Source organism: Sciurus vulgaris (genome assembly GCF_902686455.1).
Source record: "Sciurus vulgaris genome assembly, chromosome: 1".
NCBI classification, from domain to species: Eukaryota; Metazoa; Chordata; class Mammalia; order Rodentia; family Sciuridae; genus Sciurus; species Sciurus vulgaris.
The window spans coordinates 121,757,574-121,770,290 of NC_136461.1; the positions used below are offsets into that span (position 1 = coordinate 121,757,574).

The window sequence follows — 12,717 nt, forward strand, 5'->3', positions numbered from 1 at the left end:
AGCCCTCGTCCCCCTGCTAGGAAATGGAAAACCTCACAGCTCATTTGATTGAGGCAGCCGCCTTCAGGGTTCCATAACCAAAGCTATGGATTCCTGGATTGTAAAACATGTCCAGCCCTAGCCATGGTATAAATCCTCCAGGAAACACAAGACAAAAGTACAAATTCCTTGGCAGATTTGCTATATTTTATTCATTTCCAAAAAGTAGAAATGTAAACATCAAGAGGAGAATAAACTTCCAGTGGCTTCCTGGCCAGCACATGCATGTACCCTGTAATCATCACATCTTAGCTGTGTGACTCCTGAGGAAGCCTGGGGCTCCACCCAGTTGTATTTCAGAACATAAGTCTCTTCAAACCGAGAATGGGTCTGTTCCGCCTGACTTCTCCAGAATTCAGATATGCTCGGTCAAAAGAAAACAACATTAGAGGAGAAACACGGGGAAACCTGACTTGAGAGTCACAGCTTTGTTCTTTTAAGTCTGAGGAAATGTTAGCTCCAGCTCACTTGCAATATGTGTGGAGAAGCCTGGAGAGTGACAAAAAGGGGAAGGGGTTGGTTATCTACTTTTCTTCCCACAACCCAGGCCTGGGGTTGCAGGGCATAATAGAGAGCATGGTTGCATGCATGACCCCAAAGACTCCCTCTAAGACAATCTCCCTCCCTAGTGATGTCCAGAGCCTAGTGATTCAGGAAGTGGGGGGATTGTTTCTCTTCCCCACTTTCAGTAGAATTCAGTCACAGGAGAAACCCAAGTGTTGGGAGCTGAGCTTCTAGAGCAATCTTAGTTGTAGCAGAGGTGCTCTTTATCCCAGGGTTTACAAATTCCCATTAGTAGCTCGAGTTTTCAGAATAGACAGCTAATGAGCCTGAGGAGTTTTGCTTATTTGTTTTGTTTTGGCTGTACGGGGTACCACTGAGCTATACTCCCAGAACTTTTCCTTATTTTATTTTGATACAGGCTTCCACTAAGTTGCTGAGGGTCTCACTAAATTGTTGAGGCTCTTGCTAAATTGTTGAGGTTGGCCTTGAACTTGCAATCTTCCTGCCCCAGCCTCCTGAGTAGGTGGGATTACAGGTGTGTGCCACTGTGCCTGGCTGAGCCTGAAGTTATATGGATAATGTAGTGAACATTTCTGTTTGTTTTTTGCCTGTCCAATTCCTGACTGTTCCTTCTTCTATTTAGGAATTCCCTGACTCATAAAAGGCAGAGTCCATCAACCACTACAAAAGTGGAAAATGTCAACTATCCAATTCTTGGCCTCCCTTGGAGGTAGGACATGGGTGTATGACTAGGACTGGCCACTCTAAGTCTCAAACTTTGAATTAGCTAGAAATGAAAAGATGAAGAAGGGACTCTGAAGCATTCATTTGGTGACATGTAGCACAGTAGTAACAATAATACTGAGTTTCTGAGTCCTGAAGTCCAATGTCTAGTGCTGGGAACACTGGGCCATGAAACTGGTGCCCAGGGTTGTCATCCCTGGACTCGTTCTGTTTTGTTTTGTTTGGTCCTGGGAATGAACCCAGGGGTGCTTTACCACTGAACTACATCCCCAGTCCTTTTTACTTTTTACTTTGAGACAGGGTCTCTCAGTTGCTCAGGTTGGCCTTGAATTTGAGATTCTCCTGCCTTGGCCTCCTGAATTGTTGGGATTACAGGTGTGCATCACCACAGCTGACTGGGGCTTTATAATTTTGGCTACGGTCCTACTCTTTTTTCCTTCTCACTTTCAAACATAGTTTTGAAGAGTCTCCTAGCAGTTATTTGAACCAACCGATATATTTTCAATAGGTTCCTTTTCTACAAAAAATATAAAGTCAGTTCGTGTTGATTACAACTAAGAAACTATTGCAGACGTTGGTGCAAGGAAATGGGATGCACCGAGCACTAGATCCAAAAATGTAAATTGGCTGAATAGAGAAGGTCAGATATGAAGACTTCACAAAGAATTTTTTGCTGGGAAGTTGGTGCTCCTTGTTATACAATGATACAATAGTTGATTATTTATTTATTTCTTAAATTATTTATCAAGGTTGTACAAGAACCCACAAGAAACAGAAGACCTTAAGTTGAAAGATTGCCTTCCTAAAAGTAGAGAATAGGAAGAAACCAGGAGTTTACTGAAAGAGGCTCATTGTGCTTGCAGCCAGGAATTTAAATGATTGAGCATTCAGTTATTTGAAACTTGTAAGTCAAAATAATTTAATTTTCTACTTGAAGGTAAATTTAGCAAGAAGAGAGGTATGCCTGGTCGAAACACTGATCTGCAATTTCAAATGAGGCCTGGGATGTAAAATGAGTTCAGAAAGCAGAGTCTTAAGTGAGGTTCCCAGTTTGTCACTCGAGAGAGTAAACAGAGAACGAAAATTTGAAAATCATCTTAGAAACTGGGCCTGGTGACCCAAACCCGTAATCCCAGCAGCTCGGGAGGCTGAGGCAGGAGGATCTTGAGTTCAAAGTCAGCCTCAGCAACAGCAAGGCGCTAAGCAATTCAGTGAGACTTTATCTCTAAATAAAATACGAAAAAGGGCTGGAATGTAGCTCAGTGGTCGAGTGCCCCTGAGTTCAATTCCCAGTACCTTGCCAAAAATAAAATGAAATAAAAATCATTTTAGAGCCAGGCATGGTGGCATATACCTGTAATTCCAGCAGGTTGGGAAACTAAGGGATGGCAAGTTTGAGACCAGCCTCAGCAACTTAGCAAGGCCCTAAGCAACTTAGGGACATTCTGTCTGAAAATAAAACATAAAAAAGGGGTGGGGATGAAGCTCAGTTAGCTCAGTGGTAAATTGCTCCTGTTTCCATTCCTAGTAGGAAAAAAAAATCATTTTAGGAAGTGAAATATCTCCTTGAGATCAGTTCCTCTGAGTATCTCAAATGACTTTGTAATGGAATCACTAAACACTTGACACTTTGGAAAAAAAAAAATGTTGTTTGTGCAAAACTATACTTTTGAAAACCTTAGATGGTTTCTATTCTACTGTTGAAAGCTCACAGACCTTAAAGTCACTCTTTCAGTTTATTGACTTTTTAGCTTCTGGATTTTACAAATAAAATATCAATCCTCTTAGCTTCTTTTATAGAATAGTCTCAGAGTGTTTTATATATAATAAAGAATTCACTCTTCATTCAGAGAGAGAAACAGAGGCATAGACCCTTGATCAGGTTGGTGGGTGATCTGGATCAGTTCCCAGGACAGCCAAAGTGTAAACTTTTCCAGATGTTGGGGCTGTTCGTCAGCTGTTTGCAATAGGCACTAGATGTCCTGGTTTTCTGTTTTTGGATTTTAGTATCCATCCCAGTGAAGAGTGAGAAGTCTGGACTCAAGTTATCCATTTTGTCTGCTACACCACAAAGCTGGAAAACTGTATCAAGTAGCTCTCCATTCTGAGTCTGTGCTGGCTGCAGAGCAGGCTAAACACCTGGGAAGCCTCACTTCCTTGTCCATTTCACAGGCATGTGTGAAGATATGTCACTAGGCAGTTGATCTGCAAAGCATACAGATGTGCACAGTGTCTGTCACAGAGAACTCAGGGCCTGAGTGCAGTGTTTCGTCTTTGGTACTTCTATTTTCCTCCGGATTATCTCTTTACTGGGTCCGTGGTGTCAGCTCTCTGGAAGTGTCACACTGGCATAGACTGTGATGGGATTTGATTCCTGTGGGCAAAGCAGGAGTCTGTGAATGGAGGAAGGGGGTACTAGTTTTATGGGCTATGACTGGAAACAACACTGCTTAGAAAAAAGGAAAAGGGATGAGGAGATCATGCAGCACAGCAATTTTCTCAGGGTCGTCACAGACAGGGCATTGCTGAAGGCAGCACATGGGTCCCAAACCACTGCTCCACCTATAAATAGAGCTACAGGTCCTTTCCAAGCATAAGCATATCATCAGAGAGGTGGGAGATCTGTCCCCAGTCATCTGAGGACTGACACCCAGTGCCCTGTCTTTCTCTCTGCCCTCTTCTCTTCCCTTGTAAGGAACACCATTTGCAGGCATGGGTCACAATTTGGAGTAGCCCAGAAAGTATTAAATTAGTGAACTTTAAAAAGGGCTAGCAACTCGGATGTGGGGGTACTCATCTGTAGTCCCAGCAGCTCAGGAGGCTGAGGCAGGAGCATCACAAGTTCAAAGCTAGCCTCAGTAATTTAGTGAGACCATGTCTCAAAATTTAAAAAACAGGGGGGACTAGGAATGTGGCTAAGTGGTTAAATGCCCCTGGGTTCAATTTTTGGTACCAAAAATAAAAAAATAAATAATAAGAAGGGCACAGCAAGACCCAAACCGAGATGGGAAAAGTGGTTCCAGCAGGAGAGAAGGGTGGAGGGGAGAAGAGCACTATGGGCAAAGACTGACCCCACAGAGGATAAGGAGAGTCACAGAAAGAGAAGGGAAGGGGCAATTTTGGAGGTTTTGCTGTAAAATGTGAATATAACATACTGTTTTTCTTCTCCAAGCTACCTTCATTAAAAAAACTATGTTCTCTTTTTAAAACCTTTTAAGTCAGGTTTATATTTTTACTTCCCTCTTGGATTTGACAGTGCACTGAGAATAGATCCTAAGAGGAAGGTCTGTTTGAAACAGGCCACCTCCCCAGGCACATTTGGGTGTGTGTGCAGGGAGAGCTTTGAAGAAGAGAGATAAATGTAGAAATTTTTGTGCCTTTGTGCCTCTATAATTCTGGTCTCTCTCTTATAATGCTTTAGTAGAGTCCCACTGGAGCCAAGATTTCAGTTCAGAATTTCTTTCTGTTCATCTAGTGAAGGAGAGATTCCTGCCAGAAGTGAACATAGTCCATGCTGACCTTGCAGTGGTCATTGCCAGTTTTGTGTTATATTCTCTTCTGGGCTTAAAGCCTATGCAGAGCTTCACTCCTAAATACTCTGATTAAATGGGGCACTCAATGTCTAGGCATGAGCATTGTTATGATTATAGTTTTTTATTAAATTTCATTCTTGATTAACATGTAATGGTGCATATTCATGGGGGGTACTGCATAAACAGTTTTACAAGGCTCTCCTGGTAATTCTGTTTTGCAGGTGGAGTTGAGAACTCCTGTACCCAAACTCCAACCTCTAAACTTAAGTGTGCACCAGAATCACCTAGGTACGTTTGTCTTTTAATGTTTAGGATCCTGAGTAATCACCATAGATGTTCTGATCTAACAGAGCTCTAGGTGGGATGTCCTGGGAATCTTTATTTTTAACAAGTATGCTGGTTCTGCTGTGGTCTTTACACCACTCTCAGAAAAACACTAGCCAGTGAGGAGTAAGCCACAGCTCATATTATAAGAAGGAACAAGGAGTTTCATGGAAACCCTAAAACCAAGGTTACCACTGTCCCTGGCTGACTGCTTTCTATGGACTACTTTCCAAGCTCAGGACTCATCAACCTGTTCCATTTCATCACTACAAAAAAAACCAAAAACAAGCTTCCTGCCCTTCCCCTCTCTACCCATTCCCTCTCTGCAGTGAAGAGGCACAGAGGATACCTTACCTGGGCAGGCTCTGGGACTGGCTCTGTGGCAGCCACGTAAATGGTGGTGCAGGGGTCCTCAGCTGGCAGGGGGACAGGTTTCTTCTGAAGAGTCTGCAAAAGAAGCAAAGAAAGCAGATTAGCTGGGCAGAGAGTCAGTTCCCATACAACTCTCCTCACGGAGGAGCACAAATTCAAGTAGTTCAGATTTAAAAGTTTCTTAGAGTCAGTTGGTCCACCCTCCTTTCTAGGTGGGAATTCTCTTTCCAACTTCCCTGGAACCCAATTCTTTAGGCAGTGAACTCCCCAAGTGACATCAGGGAACTCGCAATCTCCCAAGGGATTTTCATTTCCTTAGCACTACCCAGATGTCTTCTGAAGGTCTTCCCCATAGTGAACTGAAATGGGTGTGGCTCTTACAGGGCAGCTGAAGGGAATTCAATCTTAATACGATTTAGTCTGTCACATGCAGAGTTTGTTCCATCCCACGCGGCTGCCCCTGCTATTCCTCAGCCTAACATATGTCTTCTCATTTGCCTCACAACAACTTTCTAAGCCAAATATTAATAAAGCAAGTAAAGCTCAAAAAGATCAACTACTTTCTTAATACACACATGCATGAAGTATCAAAACCAGAAGTTCTACCAAGGTTTTTTTTTTTTTTTTTTTTTCCCACCAGGAATTGAATTTGCTTTGAAACTGAGTTACACCCCCATTGTAATTTTTTGTTTTGGAATGGTCTCACCAAGTTACTGAAGCTGGCCTCTAACCTGTGATCCTCCTGTCTCAGCCTTCCAAGTCACTGGGATTAACAGTCTGGGATCACTGCACCAGACCCACCAAGGTCTTTAATTTAAAGAGCATGTTCTTTCTATCACTATTCTTCTTTGGTTTTCTCAACTTATAATGACCTATCCTTTACCTAAATTCCTCAGTTATTCAAAGTTTAATATACATATTCTGCAACTGAATGTTATATTTAAGATACTGATATATTTATGGTTGTTTTCCAAACACACTGCAAGTTCCTTGAGAAGTAGCCTATTTATTTGCATACTTCACAAAACCATGCTGGAAACATTAAACACACACACACACACACACACACACACATAACAAAAACTTTAGTTGGCCTTTGTTGGAATTAAATTTTTTTCCAGTAGTGAGGATTGAACCCAGGGGCACTTTGCCACTGAGCTATATCCCCACCCTCTTTGGTTTTTATTTTGACAGGTCTTGCTAAAATTCTGAGGCTGGCCTCAAACTTGCAATCCTCTTCCCTCAGCCACCCGTTGCTAGGATTACAAGCATGCATCACGGTACTGCATTGATATAATGCTGAATGAATTAAAATCCACAATACCTCAGTGGAATGAAATTGACCAAATTATGTGCACATACAAATATGTGACAATGAATCCCACTATTATGTATAATTATAATACACCAATAAATAAATAAAGTAAAATCCACAATACCAGGACAAGTCAGTGTAGGAATAAATTGAGATTCTATCCCTGTGAGATGGGAATGGCATAACTTATGGTAGGGAAGTCATTACTAAGCACACTTTGGGGACACCGGTGATGGTCCAATGCTGCCCCTACTTTCTCTGAATATACAGCAAGACTTGAAACCATAGCACATGTTTTTAATGGGAGAGAACTTGAAATCTTGACATCTAAGGGAAGAGTGAAGGAACTAGAAAAGTTTACGGGAGGAAAGAAGACTCACATGGGACATTATCTTTCTCTACACATACTTGATGGATTGCCATGTAGAGGAGGAATTAGATTTGTTAGTAGAGTCCCTTGGGTTTAGAGGAAATATTTTAGTTCAATATAAGGAAGATTTTTCTAACAGTAAAAGATGCTGAAATGTGGGACGATGAGCCTTGGGAGGCAGTGCATTCTTCTTTGTTGGAAGTGCTTTGGCGTGGGCTAGACCAGGGTTTCCCACACTTGCATTGTGCATGGGAATTACCTTGGAATCTTAGAAGGTTGGTTCTATTTCAGAGGATCTGGGGTGGGGCCTGAGACTCTGCATGTCTAATAAGTTTCCAGGAGATGCTGAAGCTGCTTATTCATAGACTATCTTTCAATATAAAAGGAGTTGGCCAACACATTGGAAGTACTATAGAATATGATTCAAGCAACGATTAGATTTGTTCAAATAGATGACTTTCAATTTTCATATAATTCTTAGTACATTTAAGAGAAATTTTGAATTTAAGGAAGAATTTCTGAAAGCTTTGAGATGGATGAGGAGAAAATGAAAACAATGTATTTAGTGGCCTTCATCCATAGATGTAAGCCCTGCCTGTCTTTCTGTCTTCAAGAACTTCAGTAATGATTAAGGGCAGAGGGGAGGTAAATAACTTATGTGTTTAACATTTAACTAGGAAGGTTTTAGAAAGAAGGAAGACGTATTTGAAAAATCACCCACAGCCCTATTGGAACTATCCATGTTGTTAGATTTCCCTTTAGGATTTTTATCTAGGCACAGGGAATTATTTGAAACATACTAGAACATTTTTGTAACTCAGTGTCTTATGGTAGGGTCACTGATTTGCACATCTCCAGGGAGCATCATATCAAGTAACCTCAGGAGCATTATTTTCAAATCCTCCTAGGTGTCCCCTGGAATTAATTACTTAGGGAAGTAGCCCTGATAAATCCTAGGAGAGTTCCCAAAAGACAGTAAACATTGCTTAAATAATTTTCCAGGCAATTATGTTTTTGTAAGGTTATTGAAAAGCAATTACAAATAAAAAGAAATGTTATTTTGAGTAATTGTCTATGTTATGTCCTTTATAATGATAAAATATAAACATTACAAATATAAACAAAGGAAACGTAAGGATGTGGGTAAGTCTACGGACATATCATGTATACATTGATAAGTCTCAAAAATTATGTCTTGTATGTTTAAAATATGCATTAAAATTAAAATAAAATTAAAATAAATTAAAATAAAATTAAAATACTGGCAAAAAACATAAATCAAGAGGCAAACTTATAATGGGATCGAACTATTAAAAAGGACTATCAAATATAAAGGGAGTAAGTATTAGACTTCAGTAAGTCAGGGATGCATTTATAATTTCTAGGATAGCCACTAAGAGTACAGAAAAAGTGTTATGTAATTGCTAAAGTTAATAAAGGAGAAAATGGAATAATAAATGTAAAAATTTTAAAAATCCTCCACCAAAGAAACTCCAGGTTTAGAGACCTTCACGAGTAAATTCTACTAAATATTTAAGGAGAGAAAGAAGATCAATCCTACCTAAACATTTCCAGAGACTCACTAAAATAAAATATACCCTGTAGTGAATTGAATTGTGACCCTCAAAAAATATGTTCACCCAAAGTCTTGGAATGTGACTGTTTGGAATAAAGGTCTTTGCAAATGTAATTAAGGGAAGAACTTCAAAGTGAGGTCACACTGGATTAGGGTGTGTCCTATATCTACTGATGAGTGTCCTTCGAAGATGGAAAAGGAGAAAACACAGAGGCACAGAGAGGGGAAATTTGTGTGAAGATGGGGAAATTGTAGCAATGAAGCTACTATCCAGCAGATCCCAGACATTGCCTGGGGCCACCAGATGCCAAAAGAGGTAAAGAGGTTTCTCCCTGAGAGTATTCAGAGTGGGTCCTGCCAACATGTCACCTTGATTTTAGACTTCTGGCTTGCAGAACTGTTAGAGAATATTCTGTTGTTTTAAGCACCAAGTTTGTGGTGATTTATTATGGCACCCCTAGGAAACACACACACTCCAACTCATTTTGTGTGGTTAGCATTATCCTGACATCAAAAACTTCATAACAGCATTACAAGAAAGGAGACTTGCCAGACGTGGTGGCTCACGCCTGTAATCCCAGCAGCTTGGGAGGCTGAGGCAGAAGAATCGCAAGTTCAAGGTCAGCCTCAGCAATTTGTCGAGGCCCTAAGCGACTCAGTGAGACCCTATCTCTAAATAAAATATAAAAAAGGACTGGGGATGTGGCTCAGTGGTTAAGTGCCACTGAGTTCAATCCCTGGCCACACCCCACCCCCCACCAAAAAAAGAAAGGAGACTTATAGGCCAATTTCACTCAGAAATATAGTGGGAAAAAAGAGTTAACAAAATATTAACCTATAATATCCAGCAATATTTTAAAAGAACCAAACTAAATTGCTTCCATTCCAGGAATGCAAAGCGGGTTTGACTTTTGCAAATTAGCACACTATAACATCAAATAAATGAAAACAACAATAATAACCATATGATTATCTCAACAGAAGCAGAGAGTTTTTATAAAATTCAACATCAATTTGTGATAAGGTGTCTTAGTGAAACAGAAATAGAGTAGTCTTTTTTTGTTTTTTTCCAGTGCTGGGGTTGAGCCCAGGGTCTTCCACTTGCTAGACAGGTGCTCTGTAGCACTGGAGTTTTATCCTTAACTGACACTATTCTTAATATGGTAAAAGAACCACTGCTGAAAACCTTCACCAAAAATCATACTTAATTGTGAGCTATTGAAAGTTTTTTTTTTTTTTTTTCCCCCCATATCAGGGATTGAACTCAGGGGTACTTAACCACTGAGCCACAACCCAGTCTTTTTTATTTTGAGATAGGGTCTTGCTAAATTGCTTAGGGACTAAGCTAAGTTGCTGAGGCTGGCTTTGAACTTGCAGTCCTCTTGCCTGAGCCTCCCAAGCTGCTAGGATTATAGGTGTGCACCACTGTGCCCAGCAAAACTTTCCTTTTGAATTTGGAATCACACAAGGATGTCACTCTTACCACTTCCATTCACCATCATGTGGCACATCTCAGCAAGTAAAATAGGACAATAGAAAGGACAAGAAGTTCTGTGATTTGTAAATAAAATAACTTTATAAGTGATGCAGTTTTGTACAGAGAAAACTGAAACATCTATAGAACTTACAAATGAATTTAGCAATGTGAGATATAGGGTAAATATACAAAGCTCAATTGTATTTTTATATGCTGATGATAAATAACTAGAAACTAAGCCTTTTTTGAAAAAGATATGTGGATGAAAGTATTCCAAAATATCAAATGCCAAGTAATAAATTATTAAGGATGTAAAGTTCTCTTACTCAGAAAACTATAAAATATCATTTAGAGAAATCAAAGATTTAAGGAAAGGAGGAAATGATTAATTTTTGTGAATTAAAAGACTCACTACAATAAAGATGTAGTTCATCCTCAAACGGGTCTGTGCAATCCTAATTAAAATTCTAGCAGGACCTGGGGAGGGAGGGTTTAACAACTGATTTTGAAATAAGTATAAAAATGGTCAAGAACTCTTGAAGGAAAAGAACAAGTGGGAAGATTCATTTTACCAGATGTCAAAATTTATAGTACATCTAAAATCAAGATGGTAGGTGCAAGTATAAACAAATACATCCACAGGGTAGTCTGTAGCACATTAAAATAGAATCACCCATATATGGACCCCTGAGTTATGATAAAGACAGCACAGCAGAGGGGCAAGTACAATCTTTTCAGTAAACAATTAATGGGATATTCACATGGAAAAGAATAAAACTTGATCCCTTTTACACTAAACTCCAAAAGTCATTTTGAGGTATATAGAAAATATAAATGTGAAAAAGAAGCCATCTTTTCATTACTTGGGAATCAAGAAAGATTTCTCTGGACACAGAAAGTGTTAATTATAAGGGAAGATATTACTAAATTGTTCTACACTGAAATTAAGAACTTCTCTTTACCAATAGATATATCTGAGAAATTTTAAAAGCAAGCCACAGATGCTACTGGTATAGCTGCCAAAGGGCTCATATCCAAAATATTAAATTAAAGCTATATTAATTGATTTTAAAAGCCTAAAACAAGCAAAGGTAAAGGAAAGAGATTCGATAGTCACTTTAAGAAAGAAGGTTTTAAATATGGTCAATAAACATAAAAAGTTGTTTAACTTCCTTAATAATCAAAGAAATGGAAAATAAAACCATAAAAGACACATCCAACAGTATGTCTAAAATTTAAGACTGGTTATAAGGAGTTTTTCTTAGCATGGGTAGCAACTGAAATTCATGTATAGATAAATAAATTGGCACACCCACTCTGAAGATCAATTTGGCCTTATCCAATCAATTTGAGAATATGTACACTCCATCATTTAGCAATTCTACTTTTAGATATATGCCTGACAAAAATATGAGCACATATCAACCAGAACACAAGTGTATGAATGTCCATAGCTGTGATTTTCATGCCTTCCAACTCTACATAACCCAAATGCTATTTATCTATAATTAATTGGATAAAAAACTTTAGTACATTTAAACCTTGAGAGTCTATAAAGCTATGAAAATGAATGCATTATATCTTAGTTTAAAGGGAATATTGAGCAAAAGAAACCAGATGTAAGAGAGGAAAAATAATTGAGGATTATCTATAAAGCTAAAAAAGAAAAAAAATTAAACCATATTTCTAGAAGTCAGGCTGGTGGTTATCTTGGGACAGGAGAGAGGGAGGTCTTCTAGAGGTACTGGTAATGTTCTTCCTATTTCTTGATCTGGGTATCTGAGTCTTGGTTTTATGATATTAGACAGATCAATACAGAAAGATGCCATTTCCAAATAGGAAGGTGGATTCCATGCAATTCTAGTAGGTTTTTTTTTTTTTTTTTTTTTGGTAGTACTTAAGAAGCTGATGGACCAGGTGCAGTGACACACACCTGTAATCCCAGCAATTTGGGAGGCTGGGGCAAGAGAATCACAAGATCAAAGTCAGCCCCAGCAACTTAGTGAGGCCCTAAGCGACTTAGTAAAACCCTGTCTCAAAATAAAAAATAAAAAAGATCTGGGGATGTGGCTCAATGGTTAAGCACCCCTGGGTTCAATTCCCAGTATCAAATAAATAAACTGATTCTAAAATACACATGAAAGCATAATGGGAAAAGAATAGCCAAAACCTCATGAAGAAAGACAAGATGAGGAGACTATTTTTCCAGCTGTCAAGGGGACATTTAAGGGCATTTGCTAAGCTGACATTTATGTATTGTACACTTTTTTTTTGTATGTATGCCATGTTTCACAGTAAAAAGAAAGCTAGGGGCTGGGACTATACTCCGTGGGGGAGCACTTGCCTAGCATGTGTGAGGGCCTGGGTTCCATCCTCAGCACCACATAAAAATAAATAAATAGAATAAAGGTATTGTGTCCGTCTACCACTTAAAAAAGTTAAAAAAAAAAAAAAAAAAAAAAA

General features: G+C 39.1%; 1 protein-coding gene across 3 annotated transcripts in view; it reads right to left on the reverse strand.

Moving 5' to 3' along the window:
• The window catches only part of SLAMF1 (signaling lymphocytic activation molecule family member 1), a 42,306-nt gene continuing 29,589 nt past the window's right edge, over positions 1–12,717 (reverse strand). Inside the window, exons 6-7 of one of the 3 annotated variants that reach the window (XM_079108431.1) lie at positions 5,499–5,591; positions 1–3,680 (exon numbers count right to left, since the gene is read on the reverse strand). In XM_079108431.1, coding sequence (XP_078964557.1) covers positions 3,594–3,680; positions 5,499–5,591 — 180 coding nt within the window. In that variant the 3' untranslated portion in view covers positions 1–3,593. The remainder of the gene's footprint in view (positions 3,681–5,498; positions 5,592–12,717) is intronic. The other 2 variants (XM_079108429.1, XM_079108430.1) reach the window with 2 other exon arrangements.